The sequence below is a fragment of the Elephas maximus genome, chromosome 4 (assembly GCF_024166365.1).
Source record: "Elephas maximus indicus isolate mEleMax1 chromosome 4, mEleMax1 primary haplotype, whole genome shotgun sequence".
In the NCBI taxonomy this organism is placed as follows: domain Eukaryota; kingdom Metazoa; phylum Chordata; class Mammalia; order Proboscidea; family Elephantidae; genus Elephas; species Elephas maximus.
In genome coordinates this window covers 106,566,018-106,581,862 of record NC_064822.1, presented here as the reverse complement: position 1 = coordinate 106,581,862, position 15,845 = coordinate 106,566,018, and the positions used below count along the sequence as shown (strand labels likewise).

Genomic DNA, 15,845 nt, shown 5'->3' with positions numbered 1-15,845 from the left:
GAACTTTTAAATCTCAAACCATACCCCCCCCCCTTTTTTTTTAATCACAATACTTTCACTCATTTCATGCTTTCCTGTTTTTCAAATGCATTAGGGGGAATGGCGGGAGATAAAATGAATATCCAGAGAAGCCGGATTGAAACTGGGTCTTAATCTCCGGAAAGATTAGTTTAAGGAATGAGCGCATTCAAGATAGGAGGATGAGCAGGGGGAAAGGCGCGCAGCTAGCGAACGTCTGTGAAACCGCCAAGAGCCCGCCAGAGGTGGGAGCGGGTTCAGTAAGACTGCCCTAGGGCCTTAGAGCGGCGAGTAGGTACGCAGCGGATGCCAAGAACTCAAATAGCCACACAAGAGGACAGAGGGACGTTTAAACCGCGACACGCTGAACATGCACCGGTTCCCCCTCGAGAACGACCAGTCCTGCCTCCAGGGGCGGAAGCCGTGGCGTGGCTAGCCTATCAACACTCCGGAGGCCGACAAAATCTCTTCTTCATTGGTGAGCGATAGGGTCACGTCATGTTCGCCGGGTCGGCGAAGGAAGAGGGCGCCATGATTGGTTGGCGCCGGGGCGGTGGAGGGGCCTGGCGAGTCTGGGTTTCAAGCTGGTGCTTGGACTTTCCCCTTCCATGTTTCGAGACAGTGGGGCGCTGCAGAGGGTGGGGAGCCGGCTCTAAGGAAACCTGGATTTGATTCTAAGGGCCGTACTGTTTAGAAGGGGTGACCGGAAGTGATATTGGGACTGACCGGAAGCGAGGCCTGGAGGGGAAAGGAGAGTGGGTCCCGAGAGGGAGGGGGCTGCTCGTAGTAGTGGGCGGGGGAAAAGGTGCGAAAGCGGCGTGGGAGCGCCAGACTGACTGCCAGTCGGTGCTGTTGGCCTGTCTGGAAACCAGCGAGTGACCACCACGAGCTCAAAGAGGGCAGTCCAAGGAGTGGGAGTGCGGGAGTCGAGGGCTGCCCCTGGCCAGTCGGGAGTAGTTGAGCAGAGGGGGCCTCGCGCTCCAGAGAGCTGGTCGGGAGGGTTTCGGAAGCCGGGGCAGCTAAGAGCGAGGAGGAGTCAAGGGTTCGGGAGATTAGTTGTGCGAGGAGTGCCTGTGGGGCTTGGGGGTGGCTGGTGGGCACTGCTTGGGAGATCTTGGTTTGGAGTTCTCTACAGTCTTCCCCTGTTGGGTAGAATCACGCTCCGCGCCTTTGTACAAGCAACGGTGTCTCCTGGGGCAAGGAAGGAGCCGGGATGGCCTGGGCTCTGAAGCTGCCTCTGGCGGATGAAGTGATTGAATCCGGGCTGGTGCAGGACTTTGATGCTAGTCTTTCCGGGATCGGCCAGGAACTGGGTGCTGGTGCCTATAGCATGAGGTGAGTGAGATTTTTCCCAGGCCCTGTACCTACGGAATAACAAAGGAAGCATAGAGAATAAGGGGGTGGGGGTGGGAGGTGTATGGAGTTAATGAAGGTGTCTGTGGTTGGAGAAAGGGACTTGTTTCTTTTGTTGCTTTGGATAGTGAGTGTGTGGTAGAAATGGAACAAGAGATTGTAGGAATGTCAAGACTGCCGAGTCAGTGGAAGAAGGAAGAATGACTCTTAATTAGCAACCGGATGAACGTTGAGAGGCTGTTGTGCCAGTGTGGGAGACTTGGAGACTAATGATGTATGTGTAGGTGTGGATAGGTTCGTCTGGACTTGTACAAAGGTGGGACCCCGTAGAACATGAGGCATGTTTTGGGAGTTGGGGCTTAATAATGAATATTGGTTGACTGTTGGAAGTAAATGTGAGACCTTGGTGAAGAAGTCCGCACATCTGTATCTTAGCCCTGGACTGCTTTAAGGCTTTTAGTTAATTCTAGGGTTTCTGAAAGGAGCCCTGGTGGTGCAGTGCTTAAGTGCTCCTCTACTAACCGAAAGGTCGGTGGTTCAAACCCACCAGCAGCCCCGCCGGAGAAAAGACCTGGTGATCTTCCCTGGTAAAGACTACAGCCTAGGAAACCCAGTGGGGCAGTTCTCCTCTGTCACATTGGGTTGCACTGAGTCAGAATCATCTTGGCACACAACAACAGGGTTTCTGACTCTTGAAACAGAAGCTGTGCAATGAAAAGGTGGCAAAAAGAGCTTTTAGATGTTTTTAGACCTTCATGTATCAAGTCATATGTTGATGGTAAATAAAAATCTCCTTTGAAAGCAGCAATACTTCCCATATAACATGTTTACATGCATTGGCCACCTCATTCCCCACTATAGTATGTTTCATTTACATATGTGCAAGAATCACACCTGGAAATGTTGAAACAGCCACATCTTAGTGTTACCAAACAAAAACCAAATCCGTTGCCCTTGAGTCGATTCCAACTCATGTGACCCTATAGGACGGAGTAGAACTGCCCCATAGGGTTTCCAAGGAGCGCCTGGTGGATTCGAACCGCCGATTTTTATGGTTAGCAGCTGTAGCTCTTAACCACTATGCCACCAGGGTTTCCATCTTAGAGTTAGATGGAATGTAATCTAAATAAATGAGTCAAAAATAGATCTTAGAACTTCACACTTTCATTGGGTTTATGAGTTTATAGGGAAAGATGCGTCTTATGGGGAAAGTGGACAAATTTTGCATTCCACTAGATCTTTTGAGAAGTAAAGTCGCTTTCCTTACTGAAGTAAATTATGAGTTTGAACTTAATACTTCAGCATCTTCAAGAATCATTGCTTATAGTTAGAATAATGTGTAACTATTTTAGTGATTTTTTTTTCAGGGAAATTTGAGTTCTGTCATGCAATGTTTAAAGTCATGAGAAATTTAACTTTAGTTTTGCCTGTCCTTGAGCTTTGCATGTCAGTACCTGACATAATGTTTGACAGTTTATGCTGTTGTTCATGCAAAGATTACCACAGGAAAAAGTTTGGTTTTGTCCGGGTTATCAGTTTAGAATGGAAATGATGAACTATAACTGTACTTGTTATAGAAAATAGTTAATATTTTTAACAAACATTTGTGCATCTACTGTGTGCACTACTATGTAGTACTGCTGTGCCTCTACTATGTAGTGCACTACTACCATGTACACTGCCATGTGACCTTACATTTAAGAGTGCTTTCATACCTCATACCCTCTGTGGTCCTCAGAGGTATTCATACAATGACTTGCACGTTTACACACGGGAGAATTTTTTTTCCAACATCAAATCCACAATAGTTTTTTTTTTCATTCCAGGTATTTTATTGTGTATTAGGTGAAAGTCTACACAGCAAATTAGATTCCCGTTTATCAATTTTTATACAGATTGTTCAGTGTCATTGGTTACAGTTTCCACAGTGTGTGAGCATTCTCATTATTTCCATTCCATTTGTTCTGTTTTCGTTAATCTAGCTTCCCTTCCCCACCTTGCCTTTTCATGTTTGCTATTGGGTAAATGTTGACCATTTGGTCTCATAATTCATTGCTTAAGGGAGCATATTACTGATGGGTGATATTACATATTTTATAAGCCAATCTATTATTTGGCTGAAAGGTGACCTTCCAAGTTCAAAGGGTATTTAGGGTGATATTCTTGGGGGTTCATCTAGTCTCTGTCGGTCCAGTACCACCACCACCCATTGCTATCAAGTCGATTCCGACTCATAGTGACCCTATAGGACAGAGTAGAACTGCCCCATGGAGCGTCTGGTGGATTTGAACTGCTGACCTTTTGGTTTGCGCTTAATCACTACACCACCAGGGTTTCCTATTGGTCTAGTAGGTCTGGCCTTTTTAGGAATATGAATTTTATTCTGCATTTTTCTCCCATTCTATCCAGGATTTTCTCTTGTGTCCCTGATCAGAACATTAGTAGTAGCCAGGCATAATCTAGCTCTTCTGGTTTCAGGTTAGAAGACTCCGTGGTTCGTGTGGGCTGTTAGTGCTGTGGACTGGTTTCTTCTTTGAGCCTTTAATTTCCTTCGTTCTCTTTTGATCCATACAAGTAGAGACTAATAGTTGTATCTTAGATGGCCACACCCAAGCCTTTAAGCCCCCAGACGCTGCACTACTCAGCAAACTAGAATGTGGAACATTATCTTTATGAAATAGGTTGTTGCCTGAGACTATGGTCCTAAGCCTTTAACCCAGTAAACCAATCTGAGAGTTGTTTGGATATGTCTAAGAAGCATCCTTAACTGTGCCTCCTATGTTCTTTGTTATATGTATGGATATATATGCAGCACACACAAATGTGTACATACATATGCCTACAGATACACCTGTACACGCATGTGCATTTACTTGTGTATGCCTTCCTATAGACATGTATGCATGTATATCTACCTAGGTAGCCACACATTTTTTGGCTGTTGTTACTGTTGTTGTAAAATTGTATATGTTAAAGCATTTACTGGAATTGTCCCTTTGTTTCATGTACTTCTTAGGGCCTTTATTTACCTTGGTCAGGTCGTGCTGATTTCACTGCATTTGGTATTGCCTTTCCTATCACCAAAAATAACAAGTATTTACAAATCGACTCGATGGCACTGGGGTTTTTTACTATCTAGAAAGTCATTTCGCCCTTCCTCCCATCCCTAGTAACCATGAAAGAACATTGCTCTCTGTGTGTATATCTATTGACTCTTTGTAATAGTGGGACCATACAGTATTTGTCCTTTTATGATTGACTTATTTCACTCAACATGTCCTCCAGATTCATCCATGTTATGTTTCACAGACTCCCCATTCTTTATAGTTGCGTAGTATTTCATTGTATGTATGTACCACAATTTGTTTATCCATTCATCCACTTAGGTTGTTTCCATCTTTTTGCTGTTGTGAATAATGTCGCATTGAACATAGATGTGCATATGTCTGTCTCTGTCACTGCTGTTATATCTCTTGGATATATACATAGGATTGGAATTGCTGGATCATAAAGTATTTCTATTTCTAGCTTTTTGAGGAAGCACTATACCATTTTCCATAGTGGTTGTACCATTTTACAATCCTACTAGCAACGTATAAGAGTTCGTTTCCCATAACCTCGCCAGCATTTGTTGTCTTCTGCTTGATCATTGCCATTTTTACAGGAGTAGGATGGTATCGCATTGTAATTTTGATTTGCATCTCTCTGGCTAGTGAGGAGCCCTGGTAGCACAGTGGTTAAGCACTCGGCTGCTGACCAAAATGTTGCAGTTCAAACCCACCAGCCAGCCACTCTGTGGGAGAACTGTGTCACCGTCTGTTTCTGCAGAGATTTACAGTCTTGGAAACACTATGGGACAGTTCTACCCTGTCACTACAGGGTCACTATGAGTGGGAATCGACTCTGTGGCAATGAGTTTGGTTTTGGCTAATGGCTAATGAGCATGAGCATCTTTTCACGTATTTTCACACATTTGTTGGCCACCTTAATGTACTGTTTGGTGAAGTGCCTGTTTGTGTCCTTTGCCCATTTTTTTAAATAGGATTTTTTGTCTTTTTGTTGTTGAGCTGTTGAAGCTTTCTATATATATTAGAGATTAGACCCTTTCGTGACAGTTTTTAAAAAATGTTACTTTGTTTTCTTGAGAACACAAATGTGTCAAAATTTTAAGTATTTTTTCTCTTTGCTTGACCTTCCTCTTTTTCCTGCCTTTTGCTCTTGCTGTTCTCTGGACTCTAACACACATTTAATTTTCTGCATTTGTGTTAATTAGACTTTGATTCTTAAACTTAAGTATTCAGAGGAATTACCTGGAGTAGTTATTAGAAATACATTTACCAGAACCTCATCTTTAGTGATTGTCTGAGGCACAGACCAGAAATCTGATTTTTTAAACAAGTTCTCTAGATGATTTTGGTACAGGTAGTCCTGGGACCACATTTTGGAAAATACCGACTGGAGAAATTTTTATTCACAAAGGCAATGATTTTTTGCTGTTCCTGTTGTTCCTTTTAATAAGACCAGTGGTCTTTGCTTACTATCCTCCACCAATAATCTTCGTCAGCTAATTCAAAATGCCAATCAAAGTCTTCCTGCACCTTCCTTAGGGAAAAATATTCTCTTTGACAATCAATTTTGTAAAATATTTTACCCAGTATATTTGCTTTACCCTACTTCTGTTATTTTCCGTTGCATCTGATAATGGTTTTGTCTTCAGATCTATTTATTTATATTTTATAAAGATTCGTCTTAACTGTGTTTCTGTTTTTGATTCCTGATCTGGCACTGTATTCAATAATGTTCTTTTCATAAATGGTCCTTTAACAGTCTTTTTATTTTTTTCTTTACATTTTTATACATCACACAAACTTTATAGTAATAATAAAGGAGGTTCCTTGAAAACAGTTTGCTAAGTGAAAGAAGCTAGTCACAAAAAATATCATATTAATCCATATTAATATTAATCCATATTAATATTAATCCATATTAATATTAATCCATATTAATATTAATCCATCTATATGAAATGTCCAGAATAGACTATAGACTATAGAGACAGAGAGAAAAAGTGGTTACCTGGGGCTGGGTGGGGTGCGGAGGAAATGATGAGTGACTACAAATGGGTATGGAGTTTCTTTTTGGGATGATAAAGATGTTCTAAAAATTGATTTAGTATTCATAGCTCTGTGAATATACTAATATTATACACTTTAAATGGGTGAATTGTATGGTATGTGACTTACATCTCAGTTGAGCTGTTATTAAAAAAAAAGTAACGGAGTTTTTTTTTTCTTAAAGTTTTTAACGGAAATTCTCAAACATGTATAAAAGTAGAAAAAATTGTGTAATGAATCTGATGTACCTGTCATCTAACTTCAGCAATTATCCCTATGTGGACAGTCTTGTTTTATCTGTAACGCCTATACATTCTGTCCCTTTCCCAGGTTATTTTGAAACAAATTCTAGACATCATAAAGTTTCATCAGTAAATATTTCTGTATATGAGAACTTTTTCTCTTTTCAGATACTAGGCTACAATGCTATTCATCCTTAAAAAAAAGAAAATAATTCCTCAATAACGAACATACAGTCAATGTTCACATATCCTCAGTTGTTTTACACAGTTTCTGGATTGTGTTCATTGCATTCCTATGGTGTCATTTAACATGTTCCTCTGTCCTGTGTATTTGTTCTAAATTGTAGCTGGCTCTAGAGCAGATCAGAGTCAGATTCAATTTTTTTTTTTTTGGCAGTGGGCAAGATTATTTCATAGCTGTTTTATACTTCTATTAACAGAGCATAATGTGTGGCTCTCTTTTTTAATTTTTATTGTGGTGAAAATATACTAACTAAACATATGCCAACTCAGCAGTTTCTGCAGGTACAATTCAGTGACATTGAGTACACGATTCAAGTTGTGCAGCCATTCTCAAAATACTTTTCCACATCATTCTACCACCATTTACATAAACTCAGTGTTTCCTAAGCAAAAACTCACCCTTTCCCCCTCTTTCCCACCCCTTGTAACCACTAATAATCTTTTGTTTCTATATATTTGCTTATTTCATATAACAGATCATGCAGTATTGGTCCTTTTGCGACTGACTGACTTTGCTCAGCATAACGTTTTCAAAGTTCACCCATGTTGTGGTACGCATCAGGGCTTCATTTCTCTTTATAGCTGAGTAGTAGCCCATTGTGTTTATCCATTATTCTGTTGATAAATATTTAGGTTGTTTCCACCTTTTGGCTATTGTGAAAAGTGCTGCAGTGAACACTGGTGTACAGGTTTCTGTTTGCGTTCTTGCCTTCACTTCTTCTATTTATATACCTAGGATTGGTATTGCTGGGTCATATAGTAGTTCTGTGTTCAACTTTTTGAGGACCTGCCTAACTGTTCTCCACAGTGGCTGTACCATTTTACATTTCTACCAGCAATGGATCATGAGGGTTCCAGTTTCTCCACAACCTCACCAATACCAATTGTTTTCTGTTTTTTTGATCATTGCCATTCTGATAGAGGTGGGGTGTTATCTCATTGTGGTTTTGGGTTCACTTTATTTTTGTGATGTTTATTAGCTCTTAATAGTCCCTGGATGGTGCAAACCAATAATGTGCTTGGCTGCTAACTGAAAGATTGGAGGTTTGAGTCCACACAGAGGTCCCTAGGAAGAAAGGCCTGGCAATCTACTGAAAAACCAGGCATTGAAAATGCTGTGGAACACAGTTCTTTGACACTCATGGGGTCAACTCAACAGCAGCTTTTTTTTTTTTTTTTTAATGTATAAAGTATCTACGGAGATCAGAGGAATGATTACGCCAATCTATGTAGAGAACTCAGGGGCAGTTTCACATATGAAAGTCTTACTGGAGGAGGAGTTTGCCAGGTGGATAGTCCAAGCCAAGGAAACACTGTGAGCCAGATCCTGGAGCTTTTTAGAAAGTGTGGTTTCTTATTGTTGGAGTGGGAAATGCAGGTGGTACAGTGCGTATAAAGAGACTAAGCTGAACCAGTTGGTGGAGGTGAGGGGCAGATCAAGAAGAGCCATATGTGCCATGCCAAAGAGCTTATATTTCATCTGAATATAGTGGGGAGCCATTGAAGAATTTTGAGCAAGGGAATATCAATTAGATTTGTTTTTCCTTTCTGTCATTGTTTATAAGTGGACATAATTTTACATAGTTACTACTTCAGTGAAGATGGTTTTATATTGCATTTTATTTAACTGATATAAACTTCATGTTTCTTTGTCATCTTCATAATTGTTATTTGTAAAAGCTGTGTATTATTCCATATTGTGATATATAATTTACCTGGTCATTTTTCTCTATTTTTTGGACATTTATTTCTTATTTTCTACTTTAGTATTGATATAGGAACATTTTCATGCAAATAGGTTTTAGAATCAGTTTTTTTTTAAAAATTTACACATAATAAAACATTAAGTTAATTAAAATGAAAAGTAAAGTTTTGTAAACGTTTTCTCATCTAAACCTCTAATCCTACTCGCCAGAGAATTATTACTGACAGAGGTTTTTATATTGACTGAGATACTCCTAGGAATTTTCTTTTAAAAAAAAATAATTTATTATATTTTATTGTTGAGAATATACAGCAAAAACAAACACCAGTCAAATTTCTGTATGTACATTTCAGTGACGTTGATTACATTCTTTGAGTTGTACAGCCATTTTCATCCTCTTTTCTGAGTTGTTCTCCCCCATTAACATAAACTCACTACTTCCTAAGGTTTCTATCTAATCTTTCTAGTTGCTGTTAAAAAAATATTTTAAGTCAAAATAATCCATGTGTATAAGACCAAAAACCCATTGCCGTAGAGTTGATTCTGACTCATAGAAAAAAGTCAAACAGTACTCAAGTTTTTAACCAAAACCCTTCCCCTTTTCCCTGAGAGGCAACGGACTCTTCTATTTGTAGGTAATGTATTTGTACAGCTATTTACTGATTTGTCCTTTGTAGATACTATCTACTGACTTTCTGTTATGATACTTGAACTCCCCCCTCCCCCTTATCCTGTCCCTGTAAATTATATTACAAATTTTGGTGGAATCAGTAGTCACTGTTCTTATTACTGTGTTTGTGTAGAAATTAGTTCCAGAGCCCAAAATTCCAGTCACATTTCTCACAAAGCAATTTTCACTGGGGTTAATTGCTGTCTAGATTTTTATGTGCTTAGTTTTTTCTCATTGCTAGTTTTCTAAATGCTCCATCAGACCTGTTGCAGTCATTATTTTCCAAATGATAAAACAGATGATCTATCAATTCCCTTTTTTCTCCTCTGGACACCTCCCTCCTAAGTTCTGTTTGTGCTGGCTGCTTTTTAGACTCCTTATAGAGCTGTCATCCTGGAACTTCTCTTTGTCATTTTCCTGTGTTGGATCTCATCCCCTGGGTCCCCATGTTGTTCTTGATTTACTCACTTGTTTGGATGGAGCTCTTCTTTGAGTAATTTCCTACCAAAAGGTGCATGGTAGATTTGGAAATGTCTTTATTCTACCATCTTAATTGATTTATAATTCGATTGAACATAGAATTCAGAATTCTAGGTTGAAAATATTTTTCTAATGATGCCTTTGAGAAGCTTAATTAATAGACTTTATTTTTATTTTAAAGGCCTATCTTCCCCTTTCCCCACCGCCATACCCCTAAGACGAGGTCAGTCCCTTTGAGATAAGTTCTCACATTTATCTTTCACTTTCTTCCATGCCTCTCTCCATAGTTGTTTTTTTTTTTAATTAATTTTATTGTACTTTAAATAAAAGTTTACAAATCATGTCAGTCTCTCATACAAAATTTATATACACCTTGCTGTACACTCTTAATTGCTCTCCCCCTAATGAGACAGCACACTCCTTCCCTTCACTGTATCTCCTTGTGTCAATTCTCTGCCCTCTCGTCTCCCCTGTAGACAGGAGATGTCACCATAGCCTCATGTGTCTACTTGATCCGAGAAGCTCATTCTTCACCAGCATCATTTTGCATCCCATAGTCCAGTCCAATCCTTGTTTGAAGAGTTGGCTTTGGGAATGGTTCCGGTCTTGGGCTAACAAGGTCTGGGGACCATGACCTCTGGGGTCTTTCTAGTCTCAGACCATTAAGTCTGGTCTTTTTATGAGAATTTGGGGTCTGCATCCTACAGCTTTCCTGCTCCCTCAGGGCAGTCAGCAGTTGTGGCTGGGCACCATCTAGTTATTCCGGTTTCAGGCTGATGTAGTCTTTGGTTTCTGTGGTCCTTTCTGTCTCTTGGGCTCATAATTCCTTGCTCCCAGTGGGTTGAGACCAATTGATGCATCTTAGATGGCTGCTTGCTAACGTTTAAGACTGTAGACACCACTCTCCAAAGTGGGTTGCAGAATGTTTTCTCAATAGATTTTGTTATACCAACTGACTAAGATGTCCCCTGAAAGCATGGTCCCCAAACCCCTGCCCCTGCTACGCTGGCCTTTGAAGCATTCAGTTTATTCAGGAAACTTCTTTGCTTTTGGTTTAGTCCAGTTGTATTTACCTCTCCTGTATGTCTTTTTTTTTTTAAGGGACTTTATTTTTAGAGCAGTTTTAGGTTTACGGAAAAGTTGTAGCAGAGTGCACACTTTCCATATACTCTCGCCCTGTACACTATTTCTCCTTTTATTAACCTCTTGTATTCCTGTGATACATTTGTTACAATTGATGAACCAGTATTGGTATATTATTGTTAACTAAATTCGATCACTTACATTAGGGTTCACACTTTGTGTTGTGCACTCATATGGATTTTCACGAAGCCAGATATCATGTATCTACCATTACAGCATCATACAGAATAGTTTCATTGGCCTAAAAATTCCCCGTATTCGAAATATTCATCCCTCCCCACGACCCTTCCCCTTCTCTTGGCAACCACTGATATTTTTACTGTCTCTATATTTTGCCTTTTTCAGAATGTCATTGTGAAACGGTGGGAATAATAGTGCTAATATTGTCATAACCTGTCTAATTTGGAGGGGGGAGATGTGAATCAAGATCAGCCCAGGGTTGATCCCTGTGAGGTGGAGGTATTCCATTCTCCAATCTTTTTACCATTTCTCACACCAGCTGTCCCTCCCAGGGCACTCTCTGTACTTCTCTTTGGGTTTGATAACCCATTGCAATGGCCACACAGAACTCACAGACCATACTTAACAGTTAAGTGGTTTGTTAAGGAATAGGCTACAACTCAGGAACAGGGTCAGGAAACATGTAGGCAAAGTTTCTTTTTCAATGCAGGACGTTTCTCTCAGCTCCTCTTGACTTGGCAGGCCTCCTTTCGGCCTCCTGATGGTGGGCTCCACCCTGGCCCTCCGAGGACAGGCTCTTTTTGGCCCCCTCAGGACAGGCTCCTCTTGCGATGTCTGTTGTCACTGGCTGTGCCACTGGGCCCCTTCCAGGCCTGTTGCCACCTATTCTGCTGGGCTACTTCCAGGCCTGTCACCACCCACTCTGCTGCTAGACCCCTTCTGGGCATATCGCCACCAGCTCTGCTGATAGACCCCTTCCAAGCCTGTTGCCATCTTCAGTGTTCCAGCTCTTGACCGTGTAACAGCTCATTTAGGAGGTTCCTTGCGTCCTCTCTCTGATTTCCTCTTCTCTCTTCTTTCCTCTGTTCTTTTAGCTCAAAAACCTCTGTGGGGTTGGCTACTTATATATACAAATTCCTCATCAATTTCAGGGCATGGTCCTCCCACCAAGGTCACAAACTGAGCAATCCCCTGTCCCCTCTTGGTAGGCCACAGACACGTCATTTGCACGACAGGCTACAGACACTTCATTTGCGTAGCCTGTTGCCTGATCCCTGTAAGGTACATACCAATCACAGGGCAGGCTGCAGCCCAGGACCAGACAAAAAATATTAAAACCAAGTTGTCTGCAGTTTACCCAGTGTTACGGATTGAATTGTGTCCCCCCAAAACATGTGTCAACTTGGCTTGGCTGTGATTCCCAGTATTGTGTGATTGTCCAACATTTTGTGATCTGATATGATTTTCATATGTGTTATAAACCCTCCCTTTATGATTTTAATGAGGTGGGATTAACAGCAGTTATGTCATTGAGGCGGGACTCAATCTACAAGATGAGATTGTGTTTTAAGTCAATCTCTTTTGAGATGTAAAAGAGAGAAGCAAGCATGGAGACACAGGAGCCAGGAGAATAGTGCATCTGTGGGATCCCTGCGCTGAGAAGATCCTCCACCGGATAAGATTCATAATAAGGACCTTCCCCCAGAGCCCACAGACAGAAAGCCTTCCCCTGGAGCTGGCACCCTGAATTCAGACTTCTAGCTTCTTAGACTGTGAGAGTATAAATCTCTTCTTTGTTAAAGCCATGCACTTGTGGTATTTCTGTTATAGCGGCACTAGGTGACCGACACCCAGGAAATGTTAGTCAACCTGGACAAAAGTAACAGACCTTGTGGGGTAGAAAACTAGGGCAAAGGTAACTCCCAGGGCTTAGGGGAAGAATCTCTCAAGCTATTTCTCCAAAGAATCAAAGCAAAAGATCACATAAAGGAACTCATTTCACCACAGTCATGTAGTTGGAATCATACAGCATGTAGCCTTTTCAGACTGGCTTCTTTAACTACTCAGTCAGCATATAATGGCCCCCCATGTCTTTTCTTTTTATTGTTGAATAATATTCCATTGTATGGATGTTCCACTGGTTGTTTATCCATTCACCTTTTGAAGGACATCTGGGTTGCTGCCAGTTTTTTCCGGTTATGAATAAAGCTGCTATAAACATTTGTGTAGAAACTGTGGTGGTGTAGTGGCTAAGAGCTAAGGCTGCAGTTTGAATCCACCAGGCGCTCCTTGGAAACTCTATAGGGCAGTTCTACTCTGTCCTATTTGTGTGCAGTTTTTGTGTGGTCATAGTTTTCAGCTCATCTGGGTAAATACGTAGGAGTGTGAATGCCGGATCACATGGTCAGACTATGTTTAGCTTTTTAAAAAATTACCAATCTATCTTCCAAAGTAGCTGTACTATTTTGCATTCCCAACCAACAATGAAGGAGTATTCCTGTTGTTCCAGATCCTCACCAGCATTTGGTATTGTCAGTTTTTGGTTTGTTTTTTTCACCGTTCTAAGTGTATAGTGGTTATCTCATTTTTTAAATTTACAGTTCTCTAATTATGTAATGTTGAGCACCTTTTCATATGCTTATTTGCCATTTGTTTATCTCCTTTGGTGGGGCATCTGTTCAGATCTGTTGCCCGTTCTTAAATTAGGTTGTCTGATTTTTTTTTTAAATAAAATTTTATTGTGGTTAAAAAAATTATACATATAATAAAAAGTTTGCCAGTTCAGCAGTTTTTACATGTACTAATTTAGTGACATTGATTATGTTCATCATGTTGTACAACCTCTTGTGGAGTATTTTTTTTTTATTGTACTTTAGATGAAGGTTTACAGAACAAACTAGTTTCTCATGAAACAGTACACACGTTATTCTATGACATTGGTTAACAACCCCATGACATGTCAATGATTTCTTATTCTTGAGTTTTAAGAGTTCTTTGTATATTTTGAAGGAGCTCTGGTGGCGTAGTGGTTAAAGTGCTCAGCTGCTAACCGAAATGTCGGGAGTTCGAACCCCCCAGCTACTCTGTGAGAGAAAATTGTGGCAGTCTGCTTCCGTAAAGATTTACAGCCTTGGAAATCCTGTAGGGCAGTTTTATTCTGTCCCATAGGATCGCTATGAGTTGGAATTGACTCATTGGTGGTGGGTTTGGCAGTAGGGTTTGTATATTTTGATACAAATCTTTTATCAGCTACGTGTTTCAGAGTATTATCTCTTCATTTTCTTAATAACAGTATCTCTTTCAGAGCTGAAGTTTTTAATTTTAATGAAGTCCAATTTACAATTTTTTTCTTTAGATTGTGCTTTTAGTGTTGTATCCAAAAACTCATCACCAAACCCAAGGTCACCTACATTTTCTCTTATGTTATCGTCTAGAAATTTTATAGTTTTTGTGTATGTTTATAATCCATTTTCGGTTAGTTTTTTGTGAAAGGAGTTAGATTACTGCTAGATTTACTTTTTGCATGTGGATGTCCAGTTGTTCTAGCACCATTTGCTGAAAAGTATGATCCTTTTTCCAGTGAATTGTCTTTGCTCCTTTGTCAGTGAGCAGTTGAGTGTATTTGTGTGGGTCAATTTCTGGGCTCTCTGTTCTGTTCCATTGATCTGTTTGTCTGTTCTTTCACCAGTACCTCACTGTCTTGATTATTGTAGCTTCAGAGTAAGCCTTGATGTTGGGAAGTGTCAGTCCTCCGACTTTGTCCTTCTTCAATACTGTGTTAGCTATTCTAGGTCTTTTGCCTTTCCATATAAACTTTAGATTCAGTTTGTTGATGTCCACAAAATAATTTTCCAGGATTTTGATTGAGATTGTGTTGAATCTGTAGATTTAATTGGGAAGAACTGGTATTTTAAATAATGTTGAGTCTTCCTATCCATAAACATGAAATATCTCTCCATTTATTTAGGTCTTTTTTGAGTTCTTTCATCACATTTTTGTAGTTTTCCTTATACATAACTTGTACATGTTTTACTAGATTTATACCTAATTACTTCATTTTTTGAAGGTGCTGGTATATCTGGAATTTTTTTTTTTTTTTAATTTCAAATTCCTATTGTCCATTGCTGGTATATAGGAAAGCAGGTGACTTTTGTATATTGACCCTGCATCCTGTAACCTTGCTGCAATTGCTTATTAGTTCTGGGTGTTTTTTGGTTGTTTCTTTGGAATTTTCTATTGAGAAAATCATGTCATCTGCAAACAAACCCACTGCCCACTGCCGTCGAGTCGATTTCGACTCATAAGGCAGTTTTATCCCTTCTTTCCCTATCTGTCTACTTTTTCTTTTCTTGTCGTATTGCGTTAGCTAGGTCTTCTAGTATGATGTTGAGTGGGAGTGAGAGGGGACATCCTTGCTTTTTCCTGTTCTTGGGGGGAAAGCATCTCGTTTCTCACCATTAAGTATGAGGTTGGCTTGTAGGATTTTTTTGTAGATGTTTTTATTTTTCTCTCTGCTCCCCTTCTGCAACTCCTGTTCCTTCAGTGGTGGAATTCTTGGATTGAGCCTCTGAATATTGTTTTTATTCTGTTGTCTACTGCTTGTCTTTTATTCTACTTTCTGGCAGATTTCCTTGATTTTATTTTCTAATCCTTCAAATAAATTTATTTTGCTAGCATTCTTGGACCGTTTTTTCCACATCGTGTTCTTATTTTATGAATAAAATAAGCCTTATGTTCTCTTATTTCTCTGATAATTTTAATTATTATTTTTTTTTTTTTTTAAAGAATATTTTCTTCTGTCTTCATTGTTACTCCTAGTTCCTTTTTTTCTGTTTTTTGTTTTGGTCTTTTTCTTTCATGTTGGAAGCTTTCCTGAAATGTCCAGCAATCTTTAGCTGTCTGTCCTTATTTAAGAG

The 15,845-nt window shown here is 39.9% G+C and overlaps 1 protein-coding gene across 4 annotated transcripts in view; it reads left to right on the top strand.

Moving 5' to 3' along the window:
* Positions 1–537: 537 nt before the first annotated feature.
* The window catches only part of TFCP2 (transcription factor CP2), a 66,851-nt gene continuing 51,543 nt past the window's right edge, over positions 538–15,845 (top strand). For all 4 annotated transcript variants that reach the window (XR_007517206.1, XM_049883146.1, XM_049883145.1 and 1 more), the window contains exon 1: positions 538–1,353. Coding sequence is in view for 3 of the 4 variants with exons in the window: in XM_049883146.1 (XP_049739103.1) it covers positions 1,232–1,353 (122 nt within the window). In the remaining variant the exon portion in view is untranslated. The remainder of the gene's footprint in view (positions 1,354–15,845) is intronic.